Consider the following 13794-nt stretch of genomic DNA (forward strand, 5'->3'; position numbering starts at 1 on the left):
ATTTTATATATGGTTTCATGCTTATGCAACTGTAATTATGCTACCATGTATGCTTAAATAGGAAAGTTATGGAGGTTAGGGCCCGCACGTGAGAGTCTGAGCATACCTGCACCGCTCTACACCAGATGCCATAGGTTACTTCCCTGATAATACCACAGTGCCTAACCCAACCCCCAGTTACCTGATCATATACCCTTCCCCGTGGCCTAGAACCCGGCCTCGCTGGTGGCATAGCGGCTATTGATATGGCCCAGTTAGCAACCAGTTATGTTAATTACCGGTAACTACTTAACTGATTTCATGCTTATTCAACTGTAAACACTCTGCAATGTATGTCTAACTGGGAAAGAAATGGAGGTCAGGGTCAGCACAATAGAGCCTGAACATGCACACACTGCTCTATACCTGTTGCCTCGGGTTACTTTCCTAGTGACACTATTGGACCTTGCCCAACCCCAGGCTGCCTATTCCCTATACCCCACCTTGTATCTCAGGATCTGGCCTTACCGCATACCATAAATGGCATACCATGAAGGCTGATCCGAGTCAGCAAATAGTTCTGTCATTCAATTTTATATATGATTTAGCACTTATATAATGGTCAAAATGCTGCAAGGCATGGGGAATGGATGAAGGCCCAAGCCCATACAACGGAGCCTGTGCATATCCCCACCTCCCTGACCCTGATACCACAGGTAACCTCCCAAAGACACTATATGGCCTTGCGCAACCCACAGTTGCCTACTCCCCATGCACTAACACACAGCTCGTGTCCCGGCCTTCCCACATACCATGACTACTGATATGGCAAATCCAGCAAACAGCCATATTACTTCGCATTATATATGATTTTGTGTTTATTTAGTGTTTAACTGCCAATGCCCTGCACTGCAGGTTTAACTGGGAAAGCAATGGAAATCATAACCTGCATAACAGGGCCCAAGCATACCCACGCCGCTCCACACCTGCACCACAGGGTACTTCCCAAATGATACTATAGGGCCCTTCCCAACCACTAGTTACCTACTCTCTACACCTCACCCGGCAGCCCGGGTCTGACCTTTCCACATACAAGGACTTTTGAAACTGAGAGGTTAGCGAATCACTTGAGCCACTTCGTGTAACATGTGGATTAATGCTTATTTTACTGTTAATATTCTGCAATGCATGTTTGATTGGGGGGGGGAAATTTAGAGGTCAGAGCACGCCCATACCACTACACTTCATTCCAGGCAAAGGACCCTCCCCCTGCCCGAACCAGATATCTTGGGACCCCACACCTGTGCCCAGACAATGACCACAGCTCCAAGGTGAAACTCTGGCCCATCACGACACTCGTGACCACTGCCTTCACACATACCTCGCTGGGCGAGAGTCCTGAAGTGGCGACCTGGAGGGGGCCTGCAAGAAAACAAAGGATCTACAGAGCACATATAGATGCATAACACAGAACCAATACTCCTGACACCCGAATCCATGTATGGATCATCTCCCTACCTCAAGACCGCCCCCAGTATACATTCAGACGACTTATTCACTGAAACCCCGACCGCTTAGCACACTCAGAGTGTCGGGGAGGGTCGACCCGATGCCCCTCGTACAGACAGAGAGCCCATACAGGCACCCCCATATAACCTCCCTACAGGCCGCACCACCATTAGGCACAGGCACGTTACCACAGCCGCTAGCCAATAGCATCCAATAGCCAAAGACACCACGGATGCTAAACTCCCGACAGAAGCCAGGACACTGGGGACCTCTCATCCCTAATTTCTCCAACACATCCCCAACCAAACAGCCCTGAAAAAGGCTGTAACAGACCCCCATGACACCAATGGGCATGCAATCAGAGAACATGGGAGGCAAAATACTTCAAAAGGCAGACCACCCCGAAACACAAATCCAGAAAGGGCACACCACATGCCGATCGCGGTTATGAATGTTAACCTTTACAAAGTTGCAATTATAATTCCTGTACTATTTATCTATACACCCTGGAAATTGATGCTCACACAACTACCCCACGCACAGACCAATACAGCCAAAATTCACGCATCGGAATCTGGACACAACTCACATCCTATGAGTACAATCAGAAAATCACACACTAAGCAACACCATACAGATTCACCAAAGAAAACCCGGGGGAGCAAACCCACAAGCACCAACTGGTGCACTCTCCCCGCCGACAAACCAAAACCCCTACTAATCCACCACTACAGACAGCACTGTACATATACAAACCACTTGGCGACCCCTGGACAATCCCCCTCCCTTTCCCCCCTGTTAACTCAGTCCAGGCGCACTCTGCCCCAACAAAGCCTAGCAATTGCAAGATAAGACCAGGTAAATAACTCACAACCCACTCTTCCCCCCCCCTCCTTCTCCCACCACCCTCACCCCTCTCCAATAACTGAACCCCACTTACTCTTCTGATTCGCAAAATAGAGGATGCCAGGAAGATTGATAAATTATCCACCCTAGTACATGACACCACCCCTAACTTCAACAAAATCTGGGACCCATGGCTCTACGAGTTCCCTCAACCCACATGAGGACCCCAGGCTGGCATAAGCGTAATAACCTCTGCCCTACTCTCGCCACTACCCTTCCTCCACTTAACCCCTCTTTATCCCGAAGACATTAACTCCCCCCACATCAGGACACCCTACCACCGCCCTCCCTTCTCTTATTTACTTTTTTTTTCCACTCTCTCTTCCCCCATCCTCTACTCCTCTTTCTGTTTCTCCCCATCTCTTTTTCGTTACTCTCTCACCATTGTACATGTACCCATCTCTACCCCCTGCCCTCCCCCCCCCCCCCCCACTCTCCCCACACCAGACCTCAGACACATATCCCCAACACACAACCTTACGCACACAAGCCCAACCACAAGCGTACATGATACGCAAAAACAGCCCACGGAAAAAACAAGAGAGGGTGACCGACCAACACCCACACCACCACTACGCCAACAGATACCGACTCCCCACCAGACAATAACTGAATATCGTAAAACCAGAGGTCTATACACACAATTCACAACACCCTACAGACCACATAGAAAGCAGAGAAAGGAAAAAGCACATCTTCTGACACGGAACACAACCCAATAATTTCCCATAATTGGCCAATCAGGCCACAGCTTCCCCCATCCATACATAACCCACACGTCACAGAACATATGGTAAAAGAAGAATTGGATTTAACCCAATACGAAGCTATAAATAATATGTGAGATGCAATACTGAACTGCAAAATGTATTCACGTTATGTATTACTTATGCAACGGTCACTGTTTTGTACCAAGACGATATTATGAAACAAGTTTTACCCTATTGTATATGATTGTGTAACTTGTTTAAAATTTCTATATAAAGAATTATTAAAAATAAATACCCCTTACTATCCCACTAGAGATTTTTACCTGAAGCGGAAAGGTATCTAAAACTTACTTACAACAAATGGTAATTTAAGGTTTGGTCTTCCAACATCATGCAATGCCTACCAATCACAGATCTAAGGTTGCAACACACAAATTGAAAGCCTTCTAGGTCAAGAGCATATATAAATAATTATAATACTAAAGCACAACCAAGGCTCAAAAACATTTCAAATTAAATGTATACAGGAAGAAGCAAGGGAAAAAAAATAGTAAGCTTAGTAACTAGTTTTATGGAAACATAACTAAAAAGGTAACTTAGGAGGACTGCCGATCCCAATGAGTAATGGTTTTCCAAAGGTGAATATCTTCTAGTAATCTGGGATCCATAGTTTGATACCATTTTACTTTGAGTATACAAATTTAAAAAATCCTGCGTATTTGTGAACTTACCAGTTTAGGTTTTAACTGATCCTCACTGTCTCCATGACCAAGTCGACCATATCTTCCTTTTCCCCAGGTATACAGTTCTCCCGCTGCAGTGATACAAGCGCTATGTGCTCCTCCAGCAGCAATGTCTATCACTTCTGTCCCCCTCAAAGATTCAATAACACGGGGGCGATCACAGGAGCTAATATACAATATGAAAGAAAAGGGACAACAGTTTAAGAGAGTACAGAGAGCCGAAGGAGATACTCCGCATCAAGCCAGTTAGACGTTGCATAAACACAAAATTCTTCGAGAATGCAAATACCTACATTTCAAAAGAAAACAAAATGTGAACAAGAACAGTTACCAGTGGATTTACCTTCTATTTCCATGGCCTAGTTTTCCATCTTCTGCCTCTCCCCAAGAATATACCTCTCCTTCTGAGGAAAGTGCCAGACAGTGCTTTCCACCAGAGTTCACAGCCACCTTCTTTATAAAGACATGCTGAATGGACTCCAGCAGTGTAGGTGTTGACACAGATTCAGTGCCACCGATTCCTAGTCTTCCTCCAGCTCCATATCCAGTGGCATACAGCTGGAAGAGAATTACATTGTAAACTCACCACGCAAATAAAAATAGGAGAATGCATATTTATTATTAAAAAAAACAAAACAAAAAAAAACCAGGTAATTTCAGCATAATCATCGCACACTGGGGGGCGGGGCCGGGCCGCCGAGCCGAAAGGTCGCAAGATAGATCGGCTCCCGCACAATATGACCTGATAAACATATAAATTGAATTTCTCGGGGGAATTAACGGTCACCATCCACGACCCTCGATGCACACAGGCTACCGGAGCTGGGGAGAGGCTTGCTCCTCGAGTTCTAGTCCCTCGGAGGAGAGGCACCTACTGTACCAGACGGAGGGCCTACCTGGCGGTGAGTGGAGTGGACGGCCGCCACTCCACTATCCTGCCCAACGGAGCCTGATGTGAGCATGGATCACGGCGGACCCGGCCCCGGTTCCCCCCCCCTCTGGACCGGGGGGGTGATCCCGGTCCATGCCTCAGAGCTATGCCCGGGGACCCTGCCGGGCCATCGGGCCCAAACTTAAGATGGCGGATGCCAGGCGAGCGGGAACCGCACCACAGAGCCCATGGCGGTATCCGGATACCGTCTACCCGACGGCAACATGAACCAAGCGACCCGTACCTCACGGCAACGCCTGCATAAGGAGACAATCCAGAGGCATGGCGCTGATCACCCGTCACGAAACACCACCCACGTGGACGGCCCGGCGGAAGAGACCGCTCACCCTTCTTCTGAGCTGGGAGCTCACCGGGAGGTACCCCTCCAGAGCGCGCCATACCCCCCAGGGGAAAGCCGGCACCCGATGGAACCCGGGGACCACGGTCCTGTTGATGGGACCAATGGCGATCGCACACGAGCCCCCACTAAGGCCTCAGGCCGAAGAACAGCGGCCCCGGATGCAGAGTCGCCACGACACTGGGATGATCAGTTGCTTGGGGCTGTTCTACCATCCAGCTAAAAAGCAAGCGGCACCTACCCCGAGATACAGCGCAATACCCTGCGAACCGGGAAGACTGCAGACTAGAACAGCAATGGACTCCCTGGCAATAGCCATATTACTTACCATGGCTGGGACTTGGGCCTCACAAACGTAACTGCTCAAACCCTGTGGGCTCAGCGTGCAGAGATAGCATTGGCTAGGGCAATGTATGCTTTATATGTTTACTGCTGATTGTCTACACACTCTTAACTATCGCCCTGATGCACTCTCATCTCATTAGTCTAGCAGTTATATTCTCTCCTCCATGCTATTAACCTGATAGTTATGAGCAATGTCCCAATGACTAAACCATTGACTCTGCTGCTCCACGGGTGTATCAAACACAGCCTAGTTTTGCCAAGTCTAACAAGATTGTTGTTTTACTACCTAGCTGCGCATAAACCATGTAATGTACATCTTACACAGCTGAATCCCATGCATCCACTGTCCATACTGCAGATGCTACTAATAGGTCTTAAGCCCCAGCCTGCACCTGGTGTAAATCTAGCATGTCTTACCTGTTTTGCTAATAAGCTCAAAGCGAGTCCTGCATATATCGTCATAAGCGACGTGAACTTCCCTATGATCCTTGATTACATACTTACTTATACTGCTAATGAGTCCACACTGCTTGTGCCTTAAGCTTCAGTTAAACAACCGTAAATATATAACACTCTCGCATGTAGCCAATCGGATCCTATGATTCTTAGCATGCATTTAAACTCGAATACTAAGACATATATTACAGTACATCTGTTTTCACAAATTAATGTTATATAATACTCTAGCATGTAGCCAATCGGATCCTATGATTCCTAACGTGTACTTAAACTTGAATACTAAGACATATACTTCTGTCCACCTGTTTTCACAATTGATGTTTTAAGCGTGTTTATATACATATAAAATGAGGCTGATAAGTCTAGGAGATGATGTACTTTGTTATGCTGTCCTTAACCTGTATAACCCCTGCAAGTCTCCTTCTCTTTATTCTGTATCACCATAATCATAAGCCTCAATAAAAGAAAGATTTACAAAAAAAAAAAAAAAAAATCATCGCACACTTACCTTCCCATCAGCTGTAACAGCAAACAGGGTTTGTTCACCACCTATTAACTGTATCGGTCTTAGAGTTGCTAAAGCTTCACATGGTGTTGGAACTTTGACTTTTGCACCTTCAATGCCTCCAAGTTGGCCTCTGTGATTGTGGCCCCAGCCATAGATTGTTCCACTTCCCCCAGCTGACAGAGTCCAATCATCTGAACGTCTAGAAAAAAAAATAAAAAAGTGATCACAACAAATGAATTAAGCAAGGTGTACAGCATAAACAATTTATTTAAAAATGTCAAAAATATATTCAAGATTGCTAACCTATTCATCCATTGGACAAGCTGTTCGTCTTGTTCTCTTTTGAACACCTCATGACTCTCATGGATGGAATTCATGTTTTCATTATCAGCCATTAGTTCACGTATTTTCTTGGCAACCTATACCGTGCAAAAACACACCAACCTTTTAACATCCATGGGTAAAGAGCAAAATGCTCAACATTATTCAATGATACATATCAATGAACCGCTGCGTTAATTCTTCAACCATGTTACCTCATCTAGAAAGAGACGAGGAAGAGGTGTTCTCTTGTCAAGTGAAACAGCAACCCTGGAAGCCACGCAGTATCGTCTGAACCATGCCCATTTGTGGGTCTCTGCACAACATGGCAGAGTATCCAATTCAAGGTCACAGGCAAGAGCCACCAACACCTGAGTAATTATAAACATTGGAAAAAATAAATATTCAGTTATTAGAAAAGGTTCATTTTCCCCTGCTTCAGCTAATGAAAAATAATATATTTTTTTAAAACCATGCTTGCCAACTAAAAACATAGGATGAAAACACACAAAATGTGTATTGTGCCTCAATCGAAGCGCTGGGATTTACAACAAATGCAAGGTCTTCAAATATGACATTGTTATAGTTTAAAACAAGTTTGATTAATGGTGTTTCCATCTCTAATGCACTAGCCATTTGATCTAGAACAATTAAAGTGTAAACTTCAGCCTGGAGTTGCCCTAAATAACTTCCACAAGGAAAACACATTACCTTAAAGAATGGACTGTGAAGTAACTGCTTCCCCCCCCTTACAATCGGATCTTCATATTCAAATTGCCTCTGTAAAGCCTCAGGGAGGCCTTTGACCAGAGCCGCTAAAGCACTTCCAGTAAAGCTCTAAAAGGATATGTAGAAACAGAATCATCAATATGTAAAAGTTACCATAGAGATCAATGAAAATGAAATAAGCAAGGAATACAATCATCGCACTTGAGATTTTCGACTACAATGGGATATTTCAAGCAGAACATTTCTTTATTCATTTAGAAAGCAACTGTAAAAACATTTTAGCTGCAGTTACAAATGAAAAACAGTAGATTTCCATTGTGTGTGCGGCAGCCATAAAATTACACAAAAAGCCCAAGGCTCACAAAATAATCTATAAACTCAGAAATATGACCTCATATTATTCCGTTTAGATACTCTTCAAACAGTTACACATAGTAAACAAATACTGTGTGATTAAACAGAGTGATTATATAAAAAGGAGGTGTGCAACTGGAATAAAATTCTAAATATTTAAGGTATGGATACTTAATAACAGTTACCCATCAGTAATAACTAATGCAAGAATAGGTTCATTATTTTTTTTAAATAACTAGTAGAATTTACCAGTGCTCGAGCGTCTGTATCTGCATCACCCAAGAGCCTATTGATGTTTATTGACTGTCCAAATTCAGTGGTAAGGAGTTTTCGCAGTCTCTGAAGGGCCCACATTCTGTGACCTGCCGCTAGAATATACACCGTATATATTTCAAAATACCATTACTGTGACAGACAAATACACAACAAATAAAGAATGGCAGAGTATGCCATTGCTAAATACACAATGTCATTGTCTTGAGAGATTGATTGATGGCACAACAATTTCTAAAATCAAGAAACATTGGACACATGCTGAATTGTTTAATAAAGAAAAGTATACGTGTTTGGCCCAATGATTGCAAACAGCCTTAGCATATACACCTTTCAATTAGATCAAAAAACATTTTGAAGATCGTATAGAATAACGAGTCAAACCGTATATTCCTTTCCGTTTTTCTGTTTTTTTTGTTTTGTTTTTTTTTTTTTTAAAGAAAAAAAACAATTACATACCCAGAGCACTTAGCTGTGCACAAGCTGCAAGAGAAGCAGCAAGACGTGGAACAATGCTTCTGTTGGAAGCAAAGTTCAGTCTGAAATCAAGCAAACAGGTGACTAGGTCCATGGATGGGCATGAAAGAATGCATCGATCCGAAAGAAGGTCTTTTGGTCCTGAAGAAGAAAGGGAAAAAATATAGATATCAAATACCAACATAATGTACACCATTATTTTTCACATTTAAGCCAACTGAAAATACTGATAACAATACAGTGTTTATTTTCATTTATTTTTATCCTAACCGCACTTTCATCTGAAAACACGTTTCCAGAAAACTATTTAAAACAATATATCACACACACATTCATTTTATCTTTATGTAACCAAGCTATAATATTTAAGCTGAATTTTTCACTTGAAGCAAAGATTTAATTGTGGGTATGGCTATTTAATTATCTGTAAAAGATATGGATACATAAAAACAGCAAGGCTACAGAGAACATGTTTTGTAGGGAGTCGAAGAAGGAAAGCAGTCACACATGTTCCATGAAAGAACTTAGCAGAACAAATTACGTCTCGACTTTAGAATGGCCACACAGAAGGCTCCAACAAGGTTAGACTTGTCTGAGGAAGGAAACCCACATTGTTTTTTGCCCTAAGAGTCTGTTTATTTAAGGGAGAGTCTACGGTATGAAGGGGAATCAAATTGTTCAGTCACGATGAGAAAACTACGTCGAACACATTTCATAGTTACATAGTTACATAGCTGAAAAGAGACTTGCGTCCATCAAGTTCAGCCTTCCTCACATTTGTTTTTTGCTGTTGATCCAAATGAAGGCCAAAAAAAAACCAGTTTGAAGCACTTCCAATTTTGCAACAAGCTAGGAAAAAAATTCCTTCTCCAAAAAGAAAACTTTCTATTGGAGACTTCGCTCATTAGAAATCAGACCGTGTACTGCATCTTTCTCCAATGTGCTGCTGACACAGTATCAAAAGTGATCAGGGAAAGAAAAAAAAGAAAAAAAAAAACCAAACAGAACAGATGTAACAGCACTTGTGTGGGTTTCTTGTGCGCCCTGTCTCCATACTCATTAACGATGTCCTTCATAAAACCGGTATACATATACAGCCTTCAGGCACGTACACAAATGCAGCTGAATTTCACAAACGCTTTAACAGCACCTTGCTGTAGATCTGCCAGACCTCCTATGCAAGAGCCTTTGTCTGCACCCTTGAGCACTTCTATCTGGGAGTGCTGTACCACTATATAAATTACTGGACTGACATTCAGGCTCTATTATTTCTCACATTAATTAAATTTTACCTGCAGCAGGCATTATAGGGTAAACAGTGAAGCGCCATCCCCAACCATTGACTGATCCATCACTAATAAACTTCCACTTCAATTCATCACCTGGAATTCGCAGCTCACTGGACCAGTCAGACCACTCACGCCCTATTAAAAAGAAGGGATCTATATTCAGCAGCTTGATCAGTTGAATGTAGAAAAAAACTCTGCAGCCACTCTTTCAATCACATTGAGTGTTTTTGCATAACCCCTAGTTGGTTGAAATATATAATAACGTGTCCAAATACAAAAATTACCACTCATTTCAGCATTTAACAGTAAAGGAAAAGGCAGGAAATCATTAGTTTTCCAGTTTTACTTCAATATATAGCTCTCATTGCCAAAATTTTACTGGGCAGAAATGGACTAAAAAGAGCACGACAATATGAATCTGGGGGAGAAAAAGAAAGGAGAAAAAAAACGCAATGCTACCTACTGACTACTGGTTATCACAAATCCATTAAAACAAAGACCATAAAGAGTATTTCAGCAACATTATCAGTGACATTTTAATATAAACTTCCTTTTACTACTGTGAGACTGCATGGAAGTAGATTTTAATGTCCCTTCTGATTTAGTATGCCTATTTAATCACCGGTTTTCTGTGCAATGTAGAGAGAGACAGTATGCTGAAGCCTTATCAGCCTGAAAATATGCAAACGATGGAACAAAGTACCTGAAAGGAATTTGCATTTAGTGAGCTGCAAGGGGCAGCCAGGCCAACATTTCAACGTTGTAATTTGTTTTCACATGATGGTGAATGACAACCACAAAGGCTTTGCAATCATTTCATAGAAATCACAACATAGTTGTTATCTCAAGCCTCTATGTGCTGGACAGTGTCTTTTTTTGAGGCAAGCTTGCCCCTTAAATCAATAGAAAACAAAAAGTCACTTATAAAAATAGTAAATCTTATATGTTCATCACCTGATCGGACTGAAACTATCCTGTTCGCCCCATCCATAATTGTGAGTGGGTCATGACGCCGCTCTGTAGAACACTGGCGATCAAATTCTACTCTAAGACCCTCAGCACCTAAACATCCACAAAAAGAATTATTCCTTAGTTTATTATACACAAATTGAAAATAACAAAATGAAAAAGCGAGAGAGCAAAAGCGAGAGAGCAAAAGCGAGGGGGAGGGACAGTAAGCAAAAGAAGGAGAAAGATTTAAGTGGGAAGATAGAGCGATGTGTGTATACAGGAGAGTATAAATAAGGTGTGTAGGTCCTGTCTCATTACTATTGCATTTAGATTACAAATCTGAGCAAAAGCTGGCGTATAAATGCTAAAATCATTTGTATTACACTTTATGTACATTTCAGGTATTTCAGGAAAGCTTAAAGACCTAACAGAATGCTTCTTTTATACAGGAAATTGTCTACACTATAAAAATTGTAGATTACAAGTACTTTAAGTACAAGCACTTTAACACCATCTCAGAAGTTTGCTTAAACAGATTGTCAAAATACTAGTCAAATCATGCATTAAAGTGTTAACGGTTTCAATTATATTAAAATGTAGAGAGACAACCATAAAATATCCAAAAATGTGAATGTATGTGAATAATCAATTAGCCCTACTTAATTGTAGATGCCCAGTGATAGAGTGGGCTTATGTCAAGATTAGCTTAATCAGCAGCCAAATAGGTGCCTAGAAAAACGATTTAAACTGAGCTACGGGACATATCATCTTTCTGGTGAAAAGAGCACAGGAATATATTGGGACATTCCACCTTTACATATCTTTTATATTTTAAGTATTAGATACAGGTGTTTGAAATAAACCATTCATAAGCAGTTTTGTAAGCAACAAATCTAGGTTGTGCGTTTAGATTTGTCCTTTAAAACAGAACATCTTCAATTAAAAGGGACACTATAGTCACCTGAACAACTTTAGCTTAATGAAGCAGTTTTGGGGTATAGAACATGCCCCTGCAGCCTCACTGCTCAATCCTCTGCCATTTAGGAGTTAAATCCCTTTGTTTATGAACCCTAGTCACACCTACCTGCATGTGACTTGCACAGCCTTCCATAAACACTTCCTGTAAAGAGAGCCCTATTTAGGCTTTCTTTATTGCAAGTTCTGTCTAATTAAGATTTTCTTATCCCCTGCTATGTTAATAGCTTTCAAGACCCTGCAAGAGCCTCCTGTATGTGATTAAAGTTCAATTTAGAGATTGAGATACAATTATTTAAGGTAAATTACATCTGTTTGAAAGTGAAACCAGTTTTTTTTTTCATGCAGGCTCTGTCAATCATAGCCAGGGGAGGTGTGGCTAGGGCTGCATAAACAGAAACAAAGTGATTTAACTCCTAAATTGCAGGGGAATGATCTATACACTAAAACTGCTTTATTTAGCTAAAGTAATTTAGGTGACTATAGTGTTCCTTTAAGAAGAGTCCATTTAATATTCCAGGCATTAAATTGTTTTGGTTTGTGCAATATATATATATATATATATATATATATATATATATATATATATTGCACAAACCAAAACAATTTAATATATATATATATATATATACACACACATATATATATTTAATATATATATATATATATATATATATATATATATATATATATATATACACACACACACAGTATATAGTTTTTTTTCTGTCTTTGAACATGCCACATCACTTCTTTGAATTTCACAGTTTTCATGTTTTCTGCATGTCTATTCACAAATATTTGTATTGATTTATTGTGGTTATAAGCACCATCACATTTATTCTTTAACTACAGAGTTCACCTATTATTTCGCATAAGCATTATATTAAGCTGTCAGTTATGGAACAGCTGTGACTTGTGATCATTATGAGACATGCAACCTACGAAAAAATTTAAATGCACACTGCTCTGCGATTATCCTTCACGACTGTACCAAGGACATGAAGGAAGCTCTTTAACCTACTTGCTAAACACAATGGGGGTTAATTACCAAGAGCAATTATAGGCCAAAGTGCTAGGCAACTCGGCAGAACCATTCCACTGGTTTCCATGGAGACCACCTTACTTTCACAACTCTGCCCCAGAGCAGCTCTTTAGAAATAACCACTGAGCAATAAGGTTACTATCCATTAACGTTCTATTATGTTAATGGTTTTCTCTCAAAAGGAATGCAAGGATATTACAGATATGTAATTAAATTAACTCTTTGTAACAGAGTTACAGAGGTGCCTTGGCTTTATGTCATCATGCAATGCCCAGTATACAAAGAGTTTCACAATGGTGTTCATTCTCCCTTTGAACCTGTTAACACACTTCCCATTAAGATATTTCATGAAAGTAATACCAATATAAAACGTAGACTTTTTGGAAAGTTCTCCACTTAAAATATTGTGTTTGAGGGAGTGTCGGGGAGGGGAGGGGGGGGGGGGGGGGGAGATGGGGTCACACATACTGCACCTAATCTACATCAGTCATACCAGCTCCAAACTCATGTTACATTGATTTTCATGAAAAACATTTATTGTAATAAAAATGAACCCCAAGGGTTATTTGGAAATGTACCTGGTATTTTCACTGTCCCACTTGTAGAAGTATCATCTGTATATGGGTGGCTGCTTTCTACCACAACAGGCTGTGAGGAGAGGCGCCCACTCTGAGAATCCGTGGCTACATCTTCTAGTTCAGTCACACAAAGCTCTAGTAACATGTCTGCCACCTGAATCCAGGGTAACACAATAGAACATATTAATGTTGGCTAGGCCTAGGCCCCTACCAATAAGAATAGAAAGGCCAACACTCTGATGCAGTGCATTTTCAAACGTTAACATTGAAAGTGGATCTGACAGCCGTGAGATTTATTCATTAAAAAGGACAAATAAATACATTAAAAACCACAAAAGCTATGCCCTCTCTTCT

General features: G+C 41.3%; 1 protein-coding gene across 4 annotated transcripts in view; it reads right to left on the reverse strand.

Moving 5' to 3' along the window:
- HERC2 (HECT and RLD domain containing E3 ubiquitin protein ligase 2) overlaps window positions 1-13794 on the reverse strand; it is a 171046-nt gene that overhangs the window by 23058 nt on the left and 134194 nt on the right. For 3 of the 4 annotated variants that reach the window (XM_063459216.1, XM_063459223.1, XM_063459206.1), the window contains exons 70-80: window positions 13441-13594; window positions 10846-10953; window positions 9895-10026; window positions 8585-8743; window positions 8102-8220; window positions 7481-7606; window positions 6985-7140; window positions 6752-6867; window positions 6449-6647; window positions 4191-4405; window positions 3836-4013 (exon numbers count right to left, since the gene is read on the reverse strand). In XM_063459216.1, coding sequence (XP_063315286.1) covers window positions 3836-4013; window positions 4191-4405; window positions 6449-6647; window positions 6752-6867; window positions 6985-7140; window positions 7481-7606; window positions 8102-8220; window positions 8585-8743; window positions 9895-10026; window positions 10846-10953; window positions 13441-13594 — 1662 coding nt within the window. The remainder of the gene's footprint in view (window positions 1-3835; window positions 4014-4190; window positions 4406-6448; window positions 6648-6751; window positions 6868-6984; window positions 7141-7480; window positions 7607-8101; window positions 8221-8584; window positions 8744-9894; window positions 10027-10845; window positions 10954-13440; window positions 13595-13794) is intronic. The other variant, XM_063459231.1, reaches the window with a different exon arrangement.

The sequence above is a fragment of the Pelobates fuscus genome, chromosome 1 (assembly GCF_036172605.1).
Source record: "Pelobates fuscus isolate aPelFus1 chromosome 1, aPelFus1.pri, whole genome shotgun sequence".
NCBI classification, from domain to species: domain Eukaryota; kingdom Metazoa; phylum Chordata; class Amphibia; order Anura; family Pelobatidae; genus Pelobates; species Pelobates fuscus.